We start from the raw sequence: 19,993 nt of genomic DNA, 5'->3' as shown, positions 1-19,993 counted from the left end.
TTATACTTGCATTACGAACTGCCTGATTACGTGCATTGAGGATTGCATTATTCATGTATTAGGAACTGCCTGATTACTTCCATTGAAGATTGCTTTATCCTTGCATAACGAACTGCCTGATTACTTGCATTGAGGATCGCATTATTCTTGCATTACGAACTGCATTAGTCTGACAATACAAACTGTATAACGAACTGCATAGCATTGCTTTTGGACTGCATTTGAACATCGTGAACTGCTCATTAATACCGCAAGAACCTACAAGTGTTTGATGGCCAAATAACCGGCAAAGTGGAATATTACTAATACGCATATGTTGGATTTCTATCGTTTGGTCTTATCGTATTTTTCTTCTTGATAAAGATACGGCTATTTACATACATCACTGTTGTGTCCATTTGTGGTGTTATCACTATGTCACTGGGAGTGTGGTTGCAAATACTTTACACATTGGCTTGAAGATAAGCCTGGCTGCTCGGGCCAAGCTACCATGGGGTGAGCAGGGGTTATCAAAGAGGGTGTCCCTCCTTTCCCTGACTAGAAGCAAGGGTCCCTATTTGGACTAAAGCAACTGCCTCAGCCAAGTAGAGACCCCCAGTTCTAACAGTAACTAATTCAGAACCTTTGCTGGCTGTCAACATACAATACTCAAACATATATATTAATCTACATAAATAGAACAACCTGTTCCCACTAGGCTCAGTCAATACAATTAATGTGCAACCATTCACCAAACATACATAATAAAATATGCACCCACAATTGCCAGGAAATTCCCGTATTATTCCAGGAATGTTCCAGCAAAATCTAAACCACATCCTGGACACCGCCCCCAAAAAATGGCAAACATAAAAACACCTGAAATATGAAACCCAGAAAATATGATTTCTATGGAAATTTGGAATTATCGGAATAGTCGTGAGTTGATGATTTAACCCTTTTGAAAATATTAAAAAAACAGAAAACAATCTTAAAATCCAATAAAAGCCCAAAAACATGTTTGAAAAAAGTGCATTCAGTATGAACTGAAATATAAAGGGGAGTAATACAATTCTCGGGAAAAACCTACTAGAACCTACATTTTCATTAAAGATATATAAAAGTCCAAACTCTATCTTGTCAAGTTACTCGTCCATCTTTAGAAATTGTCAAAACATCACAAAATTCTTCCAACAAATAAAATTACCCCATCTCTTACAATGCATTTAAAATAACTAATTCAGGGAAAGAAAAAAATAGCTTATCTGCAACAAGCTAACTGTGACCATCCAAATTGTTCTATGCTGCTCCCGCTACTGAAGAAATGCACTAAAGACATTATTCTAAGGCACATAAGCAAAGAGAAAAATATTTACTAAATACTTCAATAACGGTTTGAAAAATTTGCAAATGTTGACATATAGTATGGTATTTTTAAACATGGAAATAATTAAATTATTCCTCTTCCAAATCTTTTATACATTTTAACAATGTGTTTACACTTTTAGTACATTATATTTATAATTTTTACAAATCGGTCTAGTTTTTTAACCCCTTCAGCGCGGCGCGGATTTCCGCGCCGTGCTGAAGGTTCCGTGCGTGGGCGGGGCCGTGACGGAGCGGTTCCGTCATGCGCACAGCGCGACCGTCGCGCATGACGGAACCGCTCCGTCACAAGCATCGAAGGGGTTAAATAAACAAATTCTGTCCCTGCTTACTTAGTTGTATTGTTTTATTCTTTTTCATTTTAATGAACACATTATTTTATTGCTTTATTTATACAATAAATATTCATATGTTGCTCTCCCCATATTGTCGTTAAGTCAATATAGTTGTTTGTGTAGTGCACTCTGGGGCATATTCTCAAGAACGTGTGATAATCATCGCAAAATTAACTTAACGCAACCTACAACATCGCAGTCTATCGTGGGAAATTTACGCTGTGTTAACCAAGTATTCACAACACGGCGGTACCATGCGATAGTCACCAGATAACGTGTCAACTGACCGCGTTAAAAACAACGCCACACCGCAAAAATGCAAAACGCAAATGCAAAAAAATCTGCGATGAGGCCAATCGCGATACAAAAATTTGCAAAAACCAGCTACAGGCCTGCAATTCACACGTGCGGGAAAAATCACCATAAAAGTAGAATAAAACTGACAAACAAATGCCAAACAACAGCCAGCACAATGGATGTTGCCGGAGCAAGTACGGAGGAGAACCAGAACCCCGGAGGACCTGCCTGGGACCCCGGGGTCAGGGAAGGGCAAGGAGATGAAGAGTAGGAAGAAGCGCTTCAGTCCGCAGGAAAACAGGATCCTGATAACGGAGGTGGTCGAACACCATCAAGAACTGTTCATCACCTCCACTGTGTCATTGGCAACAAAAAATGGACTATGGTAGTCCATCGTGGACAAGGTGAATGCAGTTGGAGTGCTGAAGAGGGCAATGGAAGCGGTCAAGAGGCGCTGGAATGACATTAAGCGCAAAACAAAGCTGAAACTCACCAACAACCTGAAGGCAGCAATGCAGACTGGAGTTGGGAGTCCTGCGCCACAGGAGGAGCTGGATTACATGGAGGAAATGGTGTCCACAGTCATCAGTGGGGAGTCGGTGGCTGGAGTCGGGGGACCGGACACTGCTCAACATGACTGGACACAACAGCACCAGGGTGAGTAATGACCAGGGACTGGGGGACGGGGGGAGATGGGCACAATGGCATACATGCACAATTAAGCATTGCACAACTGCGGACAAACCATGCCCCAGACCCAAACTCCCACCAAGAGAACAATGTACCCAAGTATGCTACATTTCAGTACTGTACAAGCACAGAAGTCAAAGACATACCGCATGAAAGGGATAAGGGGCAGCAAAACAGAGCAGCAGGGGCCACCCCCCAATCCAGCACACACATATAACATGCAGAGCACATCTACACTGACAACAAAGTGGCACAAACCGCAACACAACACAGAACACAGGACACAACTGGCGCCTACTGGGTGTAGACACTGGCCAATCACAAGTGGCATTGCAGGAAAATGTGAGTAGACAATGTAAAAGTTGAAACACACATCCGTGATTTTGTCAAAATGTCCACTGTCCCATCAGCAAATAGGCAGCCCCTCCAAAACAGCCATGATGTACACAGTCACGCAGGCTGTATGTGAACATGTACAAGCCAATAGAACACATGTGAACACATTGTCAAACTGCATCTCCCCTTCACATTGCAGAGGGACAGTCAACACCTCCTGCAGAGAAGCCCGAACCTCTCTTCTCTGATGACGAAGAGGACCACCACAGCTTCGACTCCGATGCCCTCCGAGAGTTCATTGACTGTCTCCGCAGCCCACCTCCAGGAGGAGGGCAGCCCAGCTGCAACGGGGACACCACACCCCCTGCACAGACCACACAACAGGCAGCACCCACCAGCATGGCTGCCACCCAGGACCCCCACGAAGAACACATGGCCTTCAACGCCGTGTGCTGGGATGCCAGGAGCAGCTGGCCGAACAGGTGCGGGCGGGCTTTGACCGCATGGCAGACAAACTAGATGTCATACGTGGGTGTCTAAGTCCCATCAGGGACCACTGACAGTCCCTAACGGACACCCACAGTCCGCTCCATGCAATCCAACGAACCATGGCTGACATCGCCAGAGTCCTGACTCTGAGACAAGAATGACTGTCTAGTCAGAGTGGCCCCAGCGAGCTCGCCCGGGAGTTGGGACTCATGCGGAGGCTCATGGAGAACATAGAGCGGGCCAATGTGGAAAGAGTAGCTGCCATGGCTGCACACCAGCAAGAGGTAGCTGGGTTCCACAATGAACTCAAAACCATCCTCATGGCATTGCTGCCACAAGACCTGGCACAGATGCATGCTGCTGCTATCACTGCTATGAGCCAGCACCACCCACACACAAGGCACATGAGACAGCATGGGACAAAGATGCGGATGAAACCACCTTACTGTTACGGAGAAAAATGTAGCATTCATCTCTGCAATATGGCCGGTATCAGCTTGGTTCTGCCCTCTGCAACATCACCTTCCACTGTCCCCCGATACACTCTGGGACACTCACCTTGTACCTCGCAATGGACTGCCATATTCTGTATGAAAGCCAATCCAATGAAACAGCTAATAGACTGGGGACTGCACTCTTCCTCTTCCTTTGGACGTGTCATTTCCTGAAGGAATCTGGCAAAAAGCCCTCTAGACGCCAGTTTTTTTTTTGGGGCAAATGTGAATTAGAGTGGGGCAGCCCAAAACGGGCATGCCTATGCCCCTACCCCCTCTCCCGCAAAAATTACAGCCTTCCTGCTCCCCCAGGGGGCAGATGGGGCAGTAGCCTCCAAACTGCCCCCCCGGGGGGGGGGCAAAAAGCCCACTAGACACCAAGGATTTGTCTGGGCACATTTTTATTAGGGTGGGGGCATTGGCATGCCCGTTTAATGCAACCCCCACCCTAAGTAAAATTTGCTCAAAAAAATCCCTGGTGTCTAGTAGGCTTTCTGCCCCCCTTGGGGGGAAGATGGGGTCATTAGCCCCAATCTTCACCCCAAGGGGGTGCAAAAAGCCCACTAGTCGCCAGGGATTTTTTGGGGGAAAATTTGAATTAGGGTGAGGGCTGTCCAAAACAGTCATGTCCATGCCCCTACCCCCTCCCTGCAAAAATTGCAGCCTTCCTGCCCCCCCTGGGGAGCAGATGGGGCAGTAGCCAGCAATCTGCCCCCCCGGGAGGGCAAAAAGTCCACTAGACACCAGGGATTTTTTGGGGAATTTTTTTATTAGGGTGGGGGCATTGGCATGCCCGTTTTTGGTAACCCCCACCATAATTAAAATTTTCTAAAGAAAATCCCTAGCGTCTATTAGGCTTTCTGTCCCCACTGGGGGCAGATGGGGGCATTAGCCCTCAATCTGCACCCCCGGGGGGCGAAAAGCCCACTAGCCACCAGGGATATTTTTTAAGGAAAATTTGAATTAGGGTGGGGGCTGCCCAAAACAGGCATGCCCATGCCCCCACCCTCTCCCCGCAAAAGTTACAGCCTTTCTGCCCCCTGGGGGGGGGGGGCAAAAAGCCCAGTAGACACCATGGATTTTTTGGGTAAATTTTAATTAGGGTGGGGGCATTGGCATGCCCGTTTTGGGCAGCCCTCACCCTAATTAAAATTTACCCCAAAAACTCCCTTGCGTCTAGTGGACTTTTAGCCCAATCTGCCCCACCAGGGGCTGTTGGGAGTCACGTAACCTTTGTTTATAAAGTACTTAATAGTACATGTAATCAATGTTTCAATGATCATTCAATGAAGGGGACAAAAGCACACCCATATCAATTCAATCTTCATCAGGACAAGAAGGGATATGACAGCCTGGTGTCAAGGAAGTGTATTATTTGGCTGCCTTGTATCTTATTGAATAAGACCCGTTTTAGATGCTTACAAATCTGCACTACATCCTAGGATCGAAACGTCGACGTTGCTTGCTCAACTTGTCCACGCAACCCCACAACTAGAATAAGGAATATTATATCCTGTTTGGTCTATGTATTTTATGTTGGACTTCCTTTGTAAAACCGCGTCCATCTTTGTAAATATGTGTTATATGTGTTAATCTGTGTTAAGCACAATGTCACTAAGCACGATCAGTCACTAATTGTTTCACGGTCCATGTGTTTTATTTTTGGACAGCCCTGTAAATATTTCTTTGATCTACACAAAGAGTAAAAAGTAATTCATTTTCAGAATCTCTTGTATTGATATGTGTGTGCTTTTGTCCCCTTCATTGAATGATCATTGAAACATTGATTACATGTATTAAGTACTTTATAAACAAAGGTTACGTGACTCCTAACAGATCCATTGTTTTTGTTTTACATATACACCCAGGTTCTGAGGGTTACTGGGTTACCCCATTAACTTTAATGCCCCACCAGGGGGGCAAAAAGCCCTCTAGATGCCAGGATTTTTTCTGGGGCAAATTTGAATTAGAGTGGGGCAGCCCAAAATGGGCATGCCCATGCCCCCAACCACTCCCCCGCAAAAATTTAAGCCTTCCTGCCCCCGGGGGGCAGATGGGCCAGTAGCCCACTCGACACCAGGGATTTTTTGGGGCAAATTAATTAACATTTGCTCAAAAAAATCCCTGGTGTATAGTAGGCTTTCTGCTCCCCCTGGGGGGCAGATGGGGGCATTAGCCCCCAATCTGCCCCGCCGGGGGGGGGCAAAAGCCCTCTAGTCGCCAGGTATTTTTTGGGGGCAAATTTGAATTAGGGTGGGGGCATTGGCATGCCCGTTTTATGCAACACCCACCCTAATTAACATTTTCTCAAAAAAATCCCTGGTGTCTAGTAGGCTTTCTGCTCCCCCTGTGGGGCAGATGGAGGCAGTAGCCCCCAATCTGCCCCCCGAGGGGCAAAAAGCCCACTAGACTCCAACGATTAGGCTGGCTTTTTATGTGTGGGGTGGGGCCTGCCTAAAATGGGCATACCAATGCCCCCACCCCCAAACAAATAGCCACAGTGTTTCTGTCCCCCTTGGGGGCATATCAGGGCAACCCCACCCCCCGATATCCCCCCCCAGGACAACTGAAAGCAGACTAGGCATGGTGTTGTTTTTAGCAATATGTCTACCTGTCGATTTTGGGCCCTAGCGCAGCCGGCACATAGGGAAACCTAGGAAACCTGTACATTTTTACTAACTAGACACCCAGGGGAATCCAGGATGGGGTATCTTGACTGGCTCTCACCAGGTTCTGTTACCCAGAATCCCTTGCAAACCTAAAAATGTGCAAAAAAATTCCTCACATTTCTAAAGTGAAAAGTTCTTGAATCTGCGTGGATCCACAAGATTCCACACACCCCACGTTCTCCAAAGTCTTCCAACAGGAAATGGCCCAAAACGCAACGTGGGCACACCACATTTTCACAGTGAAAAATGACCCTTTTTTGGCAAAGTGCCTAGCTGTAGATTTAGAATCCTAGCTCTGCCGGCACCTAGGGAAACCTAGCAAACCTATACTTTTTTTAAAACTAGACATCAAGGGGAATCCAGGATGGGGTGACTTGACTGGCTCTCACCAGGTTCTGTTACCCAGAATCCCTTGCAAACCTAAAAATGTGTAAAAAAAACCACATTTTCCCCACATTTCTGTCATGGAAAGCTCTGGAATCTGCGTGGATCCACAAAATTCCACCCATCCCACGTTCCCCAAAGCCTTCCGAAAAAAATGGTGCCTCACTCGTGTGGGAGGCCCACGTACCCGTGACAGGCAGGGGTCCAAAACGTATTGAGGCGACATCAAAATTGATTATCACCATTCAACCTGGTTTTGCAAGGGGGGTCACCTGGATTTTTGGCCCTGTGCTCGGCGGCCATCTAGAGAAACCTACCAAACCCACACATTTCTGAAAACTAGACAGCCGGGGCTTTTCAGGGAGGTATGACACAATTCCCAAATCGAAAATCAAAATGCAGAATAAATGAACAGAGGGGACTGGTTCGGAGCGCCTTTCTTCTGATTTTAGCCGGAAGTTTGGTATCATAACACAAAAATGTTTTGGCCGCTCCGGACCAGTCCCCTCCATTCATTTATTCTGCATTTTGATTTTCGATTTGGGAATTGTGTTTTGTTTGAATGTAATCAACTTATAAAACATTTTTGTGTTATGATACCAAACTTCCGGCTAAAATCAGAAAAACATATTGTGTATTCTGGTATCCCTTTATTGTGTATTCTGATATCCCCCTATTTGAAATAATTGTTATTGTCCACGAACACACAGTGAGAGGGGACTCAGTGCGTATTATGCTGCTTTTGTATATATGCGATGTATGTATTGGTGATTTCGCGTGAGTATGCTGTGGGTATGAAAGTGATTGTATGCTGATGAATGAACTGTTTGTCAATGGGATCCGATGAATTTCACTGAAACTGTATAGTCACGATTTGTCCTCATGAATGTATTAATGTTTATGTACAGAAAAGTCAAAAAATAATAAATTAGTCAATGACTATGCTTCTTTGAATACTGTTATTGATTGCGGTGGCTTAGCAAGAGCGGTTAACGGAAATAGGTGACTTAAAGCACCCTTAGAATTTATACAGCTAGAGTCTCTCTTTGGTCTAGTTTGGTTCCCTCCTCCCCCGCACCTAACTGCCCCTGGAGTTCTAGGAGAGACCACTTGTCCCTCCCATTTAGGCGACCCCATTCAAGAATGGCGCTGCCCTCTAAGGACCTTAAATTTACTGCTCACCAATTATGACCTTACCGCCTGACCAACATTAATCATAAATACGACGATTGAAGACCTGTGGATGAAACAAATGTGTACTTTACACAACCATGCAAATATATCTCATCATCAACATACTACTAAAATTAATATTAACACCTAATTAATACGCCTAACAACCAACTTGATTTAAGGGGATGGTGGGTGGGAACAAAATTACAGCCTCCTATCGAGGCTGGGGACAGGCTGGGGAGCAAGGAGCAAAGAGATAGACTCCTGTGCTCCCCAGCCTTTTATTGCCTCAGGTGCCAGGCCAGTGCTAACTGGCCCGACGTCGCCCATTCGTGTGACCCGAAAGTGATTCTAATCACTTCCGGGTCACGCCTCCGATCCGGGACCTATGGTGGAGGAGGCGCGCCTGTCGCGTCACTAATGCGCGCAACAGGCCCGCCTCCTGTTCGTTCCGGAGGGGGGGCCGGCTCGACCGCCATACTTTTTGCGTGGCCGATGCCGGCCCCGCCGTTCTCTATGGCCAGGTACTACCTACACCCCCTCCTCCCCACTCAAGGCCCAGAAATGGACAGGAGAGAAGTTTGGATGCAGGGAGCGTAACACCCCCCGGCCATATTTATTAAACAAAGATTAATAAACATTTATCAAAATTTACAATATTTACATAATGTAGCAGAAAATATACATTACACTGATTACAATTAATAAGTACAGATGTCAGGTGGCTAACCTTAACATAACTCTAATACAAAGGTTTCCTATCCATATCTAACATATCTTTAATAATCATTACATTATTTATTTTCTGCATACCTGAATTGAGCCTACAGCAAGGTCACTAACTGGTGTCAGATCCTTATGAATTTCTAACCACGCCCTCCACGCTCTGTACCTGATCTCCATAAAGGGGCCCTTGCAGCTGTGTGCCATTTACTGGCGCCGTTGTGCACGTGCGGGATGGCCAACCAGCCTAAAAAAGCGTGACGCCCTCCTCCCCCGCACCCAACTGCCCCTGGAGTTCTAGGAGAGACCACTTGTCCCTCCCACTTGGGTGACCCCATTCAAGAATGGCGCCGCCCTCTAAGGACCTTAAATTCACTTCTCACCAATCATGACCTTACCGCCACAGGCTAGCATAGTTGACCAACTATCTAGCCCCCCCCTGTGCTCACTAGAAGGTCATCCCCTGTGACTAAGGCCACCCAACCAAGTCAATATATTCTCAAGAACACCTCATTGCCTACTCTGGACAGGTGCACACCGTCTTTTAGGAAGCATGGTTCACCCCTAATGCACCCATGGGCGATGGTCTGAAGGTGGGGAGCCCTGAAAAGTTTATCTATTTTATTATTTATTCTCCTCGCGGAGTGATTCAACGCCTTTACAGATTCCCCTCCCCCCCATTGGAATCGGGGTATCATCTAAGACCACGCGATAGTGCAACCCTGGAATGTCTTGGCTAACCAGCCTATTTCTGTTATAATAGTTTCTACCAACCCTCTTCTACCCAGTTTTGCAAGATCATTCCCCCCCAAGTGCAGCACGATAATATTGGGAGGAGCCCCCCCTTATTTAATAGATCTAGTATGATACCTCTGAACTGACTGAAGCAGAGCCCCCCTTGCCCATGAAAGGTTACATGAAAGCCGGCCTGCCGAGCCCTGTCCCTATAATTGCCTGCAATGAAAAAAATTGGACAGACGCCTTCCATATGAATGGCCAACAATCCAAACAATCTGTGGTCTTTCATTTGGTGCTGATGGTCCTTGCCCTGCCCAATGCCGCTGTTGTGGTGTCCTCAGTTTCCCCCCTGCATGACAGGTTTGAGAAACTGTAATGAAAGCAGAGAAAGACACATGCATCAGTGTTTTGTGAACTATCCCATTCACAGCATATGTAGTCGCACTTTGGGCCCGATTCACAGAATTAACTTAAGACAAAATCCTAAACTTACTACTTTTGGTATTCACAGAATGCACTTACTACTTTTGGTATTCACAGAATGCACTTACTACTTTTGGTATTCACAGAATGGATTTACAACTACTAACTTTACGTCCGCACTCGGGCCGGAAATTCCGGCCCGGAGGCAGAGCTTCCGGCCCGGAGGCGGAGCTTCCGGCCTGGAGGCGGGGCTTCCGGGCCAGAGGCAGGGCTTCCGGCCCGGAGGTGGGGATTCCGGCCAGTGGCAGAGATTTAGCCATGGACAAAATCTCCACCTCTGGGCCGGAAGCGCCGCCTCCGGCCCGGAATCTCTGCCTCCGGCCCGGAAGCGTAAAGTTAGTAGTCGTAAATCCATTCTGTGAATAGCAAAAGTAGTAAGTTTATTCTGTGAATCGCAAAAGTTGTAAGTTCATTCTGTGAATACCCGAAGTAGTAAGTGCATACTGTGAATACCAAAATGGTACTAAGTTTAGGATTTTGTCTTAAGTTTTTTCTGTGAATCGGGCCAATAGCGTTTATAATAATTGGAGGACCATCTCCCAATCCTCTGCACCTTGTTGCTAGGCAGACCCCTGGCTGTCGCTTCAGTGGCAGCCCCTATCCTAAAAGAGTGTGTCCCAAAACTGCCTGGGTTGAAACCTGCCTTTTGGATTGCCATGTCCAGTACTGTTTTGAATTGAAAACGTGTCAGGGGGATCCCATCCGCGTGTATCAGCAAAGGCCCCCCTTTGTCACAGGGTCTAACCTGCAGGTAACTCTCCACATGTGAAAGGGGACAGCATGGGGTACTAAGTGCCCGGTGTAGTACCACCCCATCACCTCGTGCCTCCTGATCCGTCTCGGACTTCCTAACTGATATTAGTAATCTGTCACCCTTCACCCTAATGCGGTCAAACTGTAGGCCGCCGTGTACATCAAGTTTGTTTTGGGCCACTAATTCCCCAATCCTGAATGCTCTGTAAAAGGCCAATGAAAATGCTGCAGTGAACAACTATACTTCCCCTGAGGTTTTGCAAATTGCGGGGAGGGTCCCCAGTAATGATGTCAGGAGCTCCACCCCAATTGGCTGCCTTGTGTCTGGGGCTGACCCTTGGAGGTGTTGCCAACCCTTCAGAGCCTTCCTAACGATAAAACTGTTAGTGGGATCCCCTTTGTCGCTGATCTGGGCAAAGAAAGAGATCGCCGCCACATGCCGCTTAGCTGCTGCAGCAGAACGCCCATCGCCTTGTAAAAAACCCAGGTACTGAAGGAGCGCCCCCGTGTCATGCCATCTCTCGGCCCACCCCATTCCCAAGAATGAACAATATTGCCAGAACGTCCCTTCGTATGCTTTCCTGGTCCTGTGTGCTAGGATAGCTGCCACGAGGTCCGGTAGATGGGGGCACCAATCTGCTAGAGTCGATCTGGGAAGTTGGTGGCGTGGACCGCCGCTGCTGGGAGGTGCGCCCTGAAGACCTGCATCTTAAAGCGAGAAAGTGCATCATCAGCATGATTTAGGACACCAGGCACTTGTTAGGCTCTAAATTGTATATTCAGCTTCATGCATCTGAGAACAATCTCCTTCAAAAGGCGGAGAATCATCTTACACCGGGCTGCTTGCTGGTTGATGCATTCGACGACAGTCATGTTGTCTGACCAGAAAACTACTGACTGATTACGCAGTTGCTCAGGCCATACCGTCAATGCCACCCAGATAGGGAAGAGCTCCAGGAAACCGATGTTACCCATCAAGCCAATCTCAACCCACCATGCAGGCCACCGTTGTGCCACCCACTCGGTACCGAGTATGGCACATAATCCCTCACTGCCCGTGGCGTCAGTCATTAAACCCAACTCCGCGGAGGCAGTGGGCAGACCGGGCCACACCACTCTGCCATTGAAGTCCTGCAGGAATGTCTTCCAAATTCACATGTCCTGCCGAACCTCAGCTGACAGCCTTGTGTGGTGGTGTTTCTCCCTGAGCCCTGCCATGGCCTGTGAGATGGATCAGGAAAATGGTCTAGCCATCGGAATAACTCTTAAAGCAAAAGTTAGTTGCCCCACTGTCTGCTGCAGCTGGTGGAGTGTCACCTTCTCTTTGCTCAAACATAGCTGTAAAGCTGCTCTGAACTTGGTGACTTTGTCCATGGGCAACCTAAAGCACCTCTGAATGGAATCTAACTCGATGCCCAGGAACTCTATCGTTGATGTTTGCCCGACTGTCTTCCCCGGGGCCAAAGGCACCCCAAAAGCCTGCACGAGCGTGCAAAACTCCTGCAGCGCCCACCCACACTCCGGAGAGCCGCATGCCCCCAAGATAAGAAAGTCATCTAGGTAATGCATGACCCACTGATGTCCTGTCCTCTGTCTGAAAACCCATTCCAAAAATGAACTGAATCGTTCAAAATATGCACATGACACAGAGCAGCCCATTGGCATACACATATCCATTTAAAAACTTCCTTGAAACTTAAAACCAAGCAGATGGTAATCGACTGGATGTACTGGGAGTTAGCGAAAAGCTGATTCTATGTCTGATTTCACCATGAATGCTTCAGGGTCCAAACCCCCGAGCATCTCCACTGCTTGGTCAAAAGAAGCGTATTTTACACTGCAAAACTCATCATCAATTGTATCATTCAGTGAATTTCCCCTGGGGGCGGACAGGTTGTGTATGAGTCTGAATTCTACCTCCACCTTTTTGGGCACTATCCCCAATGGGGAGCAGACAAAATTCACAACAGGTACAGACTCAAATGGGCCCGCTACTCTACCCAGGCGCAGTTCCTTGGCAATCTTTGTGGAAACTATACCTGGATTGGCCAGCGCAGAGAGTTGGTACTTGCACTCAGGTGATCCCACATAACCTAGAGCTGGTATCCTAAAACCATCCCTGAAACCCTCCAAAAGAGTTCTTGCCATGGTGTCAATGCCATTACGTCAATGGGAGACCGAGCTTTGAGCGGGGTCACCGATTCACTCCTGTTTTTTCTTACCCTTGTCGCTAGATTTTTTTAGGCATTTGGATTCGGAGTGAGATTGGTTGGCACAAATGGAACATGCGTGTTTGAACCTGCACATTCCCTGCGGTCTGGTGCACGTCCGTCTATTAAAATCCCAGCACGTCCCATTTCTCCCCCCAGTGCCGTTCGAATTATTGGTGTAACTTTTGTGACCCTGTGACCGAAAGGAATGAAAGGACTGAGAGGACTAGGGGTACTGGCTCTTTGTAGTACTATGTCCTTCACCCCCGAAAAGATCCAACCATGCTATTGTGTCTATTCGGTCCCATGACAGCGATGGATCGGATGCCTTGGCCAGCCTGAAATTTTTGTTATATTCCAACCAAAACCCCCCCCCCCGCCGCCCCCTGTGAATTTATCGCGGGCCAGAACTATCCTGTTTTGGTAGCAAGCCATCTGCGCCTGCAAATTTGGGAAGCGCTCCACCGTTACTGCCATAAATATGGAAAAAGCTCTGATCCAGTTGAGTAAGTTCTCTTCCACCCTGTATTTTGACATCTGACTGGCCCATTCCCTGGGAAGCATATAATCTTTGTTTTTCCTTGCTTCCTCCCTTTCTCTTTCGCAAATCAGCAATGAGAACATATTGACATATTCGACAGCCCAAATTCTGTTCTTTAACTCCAGAGAAACATGTCTGCCTAAAAATTCACGCTCAGAGCGGGATTCACCTATGTCCAACATTGGCAATGTTGGCATTTTAGCTGCTGCTGTGGTCCCAGGTGCCTCTTGTTGTTTCCCTGCTACCGCACTGGGAACGGGCAATCCCTTGTTCTCCAGTGTGCTGGTACTACCCCCTGTAATGATAGGTAAAGGTACCGCTGGCCCTTCAACAATTTTTTCCACAGGCCCGCATTAAACTGAGACACAATTTGCTTTGTCTCCGTCAAAGCATCGGTACTCAAATCCTTAGCCCCCACAGTTGGAGCGAGGATGCCTGCCTTCCCCAACCATGGCAAGATTGCCGCCAAATGTGACGCTATGTCTTTTGGGATCCCCCCCCGGTGGTGTCTCCCATGGGGGCTGTGCAAAAGCGACTGGGACCCCTGTGCCAGTGGGAGGCACTCCTGTGGGGGTGGGTAGGGGCAATGGAGACACAGAGAGAGCAGGCAATGGTTTTGGGGTATGTGGCACCACTGGAGGCGCAAGTATTCGCACCAGGATGGGTGGTGTTACAGGTGAAGCTGGTACAGGGACCGGTGCCATCGGAGTCTCTGGTACTGGGACAGGGGTGGGGACATGAGGGACCTCACTCTGAGGCACAAGTGGCACTTGAGGAAAGTGGGGGGAGGGCGCAGCAGGATCACCTCCCCTGGGAACCTGGGGGATGGGTGTAGCAGGTTCTTTCCCCACTCGCTTCTTTGCTCTAACCCTTTTTGGGAGTGTGGGAAAAGCTGTCTTGGGGGGCACATTGGTGCGCCTAGCCCTCTCATCTGGCCCCTCTTGCCCCTCCACCTTCTCCCTAAGGTTAGCAAGGCCATGTCCTAGCTCGTCCACCTTTTTCATCATTTCCTCCATCAGCCTCTCCATACGAGAGCGCTGGTCACCCCTCTTTGCTTTTCCCGCAATTGCTCACAACAGTCACTAAGGTACTCTCACTCTAAACACTGACCCCACACCCCTGGACTCTGGAAGAGAGGTGAGTTTAGCACACAACCCTGGGAGTTAGGGTATCAGAGCACAACCTTTCAGCTAACAGTGTTAGCACAATGCCCCTTCCCAGCAACCCAAGTAAAAAAGGCCTGACTTAAGCCAGGAGAGAGTGTAAGTCGTAAGCAACATTCATTAGTAGCATACCATGATAGTAAGGGCCAAAGACCTTCAACACTTAAACCTTAAAACGCACTGCCTATGCCCCCAAATGTTGTACTGAGACACCCCCAGCCAAAGAATGCAAAACAGTCAACAAACAGTATTGCTTTCAGAATGCTAAAATTAGGACAACGAAACCAATAACAAATTGCCCCCAAAACAGACCTGACGCGCGCCTATTATGAAGGAGGCAAGAAATGTCCTATTGCAATGCAACATACAACACCTACAACGCTCCCCACGCGCGTGCTGGTGCCGGTTGCCGACGCGCGATGAGGAAATTTAAATGAGGCACGATAAGCAATTATTGTGCACACGGCACGCGTTCTACAAGCAGCCGGGGGGAGAGCGCTCGCTCTAAATAAACAAACCAACAATTAGACCCACCGGACGCACCCGGTGTTGACGCGCGGTGGCTTAATACTATTATGGGTCACTACACACGTGGTGTATCAATTTAAACAATTCACCGCCACGAACCGGAGGGGTGTGCGCCACACAACAGTACCTGCGCAACCCCAACCTGGTACCTGTAACTTCAGTAATCTCCGAACCGGCAGCCGTTAAAGAACACCCACGTCGACAGCAACTCCTGCAGGCATTCTCGTCTGCTTCTCCCAACGGGCCCTGGACCCGCCGGCACACGACCTCTCCGCAGACGGCCCCCTCAGCACGTGACTCCTCCACCATTACTCGTTCACCAAAAGACGCAGGCAGGAAGGGTCCCGATCCCTCAGCTACCTCGATGAACACCTGGAAGACAAAAACAAAAGAAAATTACAGCTGCCTATCGAGGCTGGGGGCAGGCTGGGAAGCAAGGAGCAAAGAGATAGACTCCTGTGCTCCCCAGCCTTTAATTGCCTCAGGTGCCAGGCCAGTTAGACCCAACGTCGCCCATTCATGTGACCCGGAAGTGATTCTAATCACTTCCGGGTCATGCCTCCAGGCCGGGACCTATGGAGGAGGAGGAGCGCCTGTCCCGTCACTAATTTGCGCGACAGGCCCGCCTGCTGTTCGTTCCGGAGGGGGGGCCGGCTCGACCGCGATACTTTTTGCGTGGCCGATGCCGGCCCCGCTGTTCTCTTCCCCAGGGTCTCCCAATAAAAATAGTGCCCCACTCGTGTGGGAGGCCCAAGTGCCCGCGACAGGCAAGGGCCCAAAACATTTTGTGATAGGCAATTTTGATGTTGACTCAATACGTTTGCCTTTCGCGGGGACTTGGGCCTCCCACACGAGTGAGGCACCATTTTTATTGGTAGACCCGGGGAAACACTGGATGGTAGAAAATTTGTGTTACACCGGTGATGCCACAACTTTCCCAAACAAAAATGTTTGAAAAAAGTGATTTTTTCAGCTATAATTGAGGTTTGCAGGGGATTCTGGGAAAGGAAACGTTGGGGATCCATGCAAGCCATACCTCCCTGGAATCCCCTGGGTGTCTTCAGAAATGTGTGGGTTTGGTAGGTTTCCCTTGGTGCCGGCAGAGCTATGGTTCAAAAACTACAGTTAGGCACTTTGCCAAAAAAGGGTCATTTTTCACTGCGAAATTGAGGTGTGTCCACATTGTGTTTTGCGCCGTTTCCTGTCACGGGCACTAGGCCAACCCACACAAGTGAGGTACCATTTTTCTCTGAAGACTTTGGGGAACGCGGGGTGGGTGGAAATTTGTTGATCCACGCAGATTCCAAAACTTTCCACAACAGAAATGTGGGCAAAATTTGGTTTTTTTGACAATGTTTTAGGTTTGCAAGGGATTCTGGGTAACAGAACCTGGTGGGAGGCAGTCAAGTCACCCCATCCTGGATTCCCCTGGGTGTCTAGTTTTCAAAAATGTATAGGTTTGCTAGGTTTCCCTAGGTGTCAGCAGAGCTAGGGTTCAAAAACTACAGCTTGACACTTTGCCAAAAAAGGGTCATTTTTCACTGCGAAATTGAGGTGTGACCACATTGCGGTTTGTGCCGTTTCCTGTCACGGGCACAAGGCCAACCCACACAAGTGAGGTACCATTTTTCTCGGAAGCCTTTGGGGAAAGTGGGGTGGGTGGAAATTTGTGGATCCACGCAGATTCCAGAACTTTCCACCACAGAAATGTGGGCAAAATGTGTTTTTTTTTTACAATGTTTTAGGTTTGCAAGGGATTCTGGGTAACAGAACCTGGTGAGAGGTAGTCAAGTCACCCCATCCTGGATTCCCCTAGGTGTCTAGTTTTTAAAAATGTGTAGGTTTGCTAGGTTTCCCTAGGTGCTGGCAGAGGTATAGTTCAAAAACCACAGCTAGGCACTTTGCCAAAAAAGGGTAATTTTTTACTGCGAAATTGAGGTGTGTCCACGTTGTCTTTTGCGCCGTTTCCTGTCGCGAGCTCTAGGCCGACCCACACAAGTGAGGTTCCATTTTTTTCGGAAGACTTTGGGGAACGCGGGGTGGGTGGAAATTTGTGGATCCACGAGGATTCCATAACTTTCCACCACAGACATTTGGGAAAATGTGTTTTTTTTTACAATTGTTTAGGTTTGCAAGGGATTCTGGGTAACAGAACCTGGTGGGAGGCAGTCAAGTCACCACATCCTGGATTTCCCTGGGTGTCTAGTTTTCAAAAATGTATAGGTTTGCTTGGTTTCCCTAGGTGCCGGCAGAGCTAGGGTTTAAAAACTACAGCTTGACACTTTGCCAAAAAAAGGGTCATTTTTCACTGCGAAATTGAGGTGTGACCACGTTGTGTTTTGTGCCGTTTCCTGGTGCGGGCACTAGGTCAACCCACACAAGTGAGGTACCATTTTTCTCGGAAGACTTTGGGGAACACGGGGTGGGTGGAAATTTGTGGATCCTCGCAGATTCCAGAACTTTCCACCACAGAAATGTGGGGAAAATGTGTTTTGTTGTACAATTGTTTAGGTTTGCAAGGGATTCTGGGTAACAGAACCTGGTGGGAGGCAGTCAAGTCACCCCATCCTGGATTCCCCTGGGTGTCTAGTTTTCAAAAATGTATAGGTTTGCTAGGTTTCCCTAGGTGTCAGCAGAGCTAGGGTTCAAATAATACAGATAGACACTTTGCCAAAAAAGGGTCATTTTTCACTTCGAAATTGAGGTGTGACCATGTTGCGTTTTGTGCCGTTTCCTGTCGCGGGCACTAGGCAAACCCACAAAAGTGAGGTACAATGTTTCTCGGAAGACTTTGGGGAACGCGGGGTGGGTGGAAATTTGTGGATACACGCAGATTCCAGAACTTTCAACCACAGAAATGTGGACAAAATGTGTTTTTTTTGACAATGTTTTAGGTTTGCAAGGGATTCTGGGTAACAGAACCTGGTGGGAGGCAGTCAAGTCACCACATCCTGGATTTCCCTGGGTGTCTAGTTTTCAAAAATGTATAGGTTTGCTTGGTTTCTCTAGGTGCCGGCAGTGCTAGGGTTCAAAAACTACAGCTTGACACTTTGCCAAAAAAGGGTCTTTTTTCACTGCGAAATTGGGGTGTGACCACGTTGTATTTTCTGCCGTTTCCTGTCGCGGGCACTAGGCCAACCCACACAAGTGAGGTACCATTTTTCTCGGAAGACTTTGGGGAATGCGGGGTGGGTGGAAATTTGTGGATCCACGCAGATAACAGAACTTTCCACCACAGAAATGTGGGGAAAATGTGTTTTGTTGTACAATTGTTTAGGTTTGCAAGGGATTCTGGGTAACAGAACCTGGTGGGAGGCAGTCAAGTCACCCCATCCTGGATTCCCCTGGGTACCTAGTTTTAAAAAATGTATAGGTTTGCTAGGTTTCCCTAGGTGTTAGCTGAACTAGGGTTTAAATAACACAGCTAGACACTTTGCCAAAAAAGGGTCATTTTTAACTTCAAAATTGAGGTGTGACCATGTTGCGTTTTGTGCCGTTTCATGTCGCGGGCACTAGGCCAACCCACACAAGTGAGGTACAATTTTTCTCGGAAGACTTTGGGGAACGCGGGGTGGGTGGAAATTTGTGGATCCACGCAGATTCCAGAACTTTCCACCACAGAAATGTGGGCAAAATCTGTTTTTTTTTACAATGTTTTAGGTTTGCAAGGGATTCTGGGTAACAGAACCTGGTGGGAGGCAGTCAAGTCACCCCATCCTGGATTCCCCTGGATGTCTAGTTTTAAAAAATGTATAGGTTTGCTAGGTTTCCCTAGGTTCCGGCAGAGCTATGGTTGAAGAACTACAGCTAGGCACTTTGCCAAAAAAGGGTCATTTTTCACTGCGAAATTGAGGTGTGTCCACATTGCCTTTTGCACCGTTTCCTGTCACGGGCACTAGGCCAACCCACACAAGTGAGGTACCATTTTTCTCTGAAGACTTTGGTTAACGCGGGGTGGGTGGAAATTTGTGGATCCACGCAGATTCCAGAACTTTCCACTACAGAAACGTGGGCAAAATGTGGTTTTTTTGGCAATTTTTTAGGTTTGCAAGGGAATTTGGGTTACAGAACCTGGTGGGAGGCAGTCAAGTCACCCCATCCTGGATTCCCCTGGGTGCCTAGTTTTCAAAAATGTGTAGGTTTGCTAGGTTTCCCTAGGTGCCGGTAGAGGTATAGTTCAAAAACTACAGCTAGGCACTTTGCCAAAAAAAGGGTCATTTTTCACTGCGAAATTGCGTTGTGTCCACGTTGCCTTTTGTGCCGTTTCCTGTCGCGGGCACTAGACCGACCCACACAAATGAGGTACCATTTTTCTCAGAAGACTTTGGGGAACGCGGGGTGGGTGGAAATTTGTGGGTCCACGCAGATTCCAGAACCTTCCACCACAGAAATTTGGGCAAAATGTGTTTTTTTTGACAATTTTTAATGTTTGCAAGGGATTCTGGGTAACAGAACCTGATGGGAGGCAGTCAAGTCACCACATCCTGGATTTCCCTGGTTGTCTAGTTTTAAAAAATGTATAGGTTTGCTTGGTTTCCCTAGGTGCCGGCAGAGCTAGGGTTCAAAAACTACAGCTAGGCACTTTGGAAAAAAAGGGGGGTTTTTCATTGTGAAAATGTGGT

The 19,993-nt window shown here is 47.9% G+C and overlaps 1 protein-coding gene across 1 annotated transcript in view; it reads right to left on the bottom strand.

Annotated features, from left to right (window-relative positions):
- Nucleotides 1-11,167: 11,167 nt before the first annotated feature.
- Nucleotides 11,168-19,993, bottom strand: part of LOC146857069 (uncharacterized) — a 213,315-nt gene continuing 204,489 nt past the window's right edge. The window contains exons 5-6 of the mRNA XM_085647018.1: nucleotides 15,521-15,743; nucleotides 11,168-11,637 (exon numbers count right to left, since the gene is read on the bottom strand). Of these exons, the coding sequence (XP_085503144.1) occupies nucleotides 11,168-11,637; nucleotides 15,521-15,743 (693 nt within the window). The remainder of the gene's footprint in view (nucleotides 11,638-15,520; nucleotides 15,744-19,993) is intronic.

Source organism: Triturus cristatus, chromosome 3_2, assembly GCF_964204655.1.
Source record: "Triturus cristatus chromosome 3_2, aTriCri1.1, whole genome shotgun sequence".
NCBI lineage: Eukaryota > Metazoa > Chordata > Amphibia > Caudata > Salamandridae > Triturus > Triturus cristatus.
This window is presented reverse-complemented; position numbering and strand designations above follow the sequence as displayed.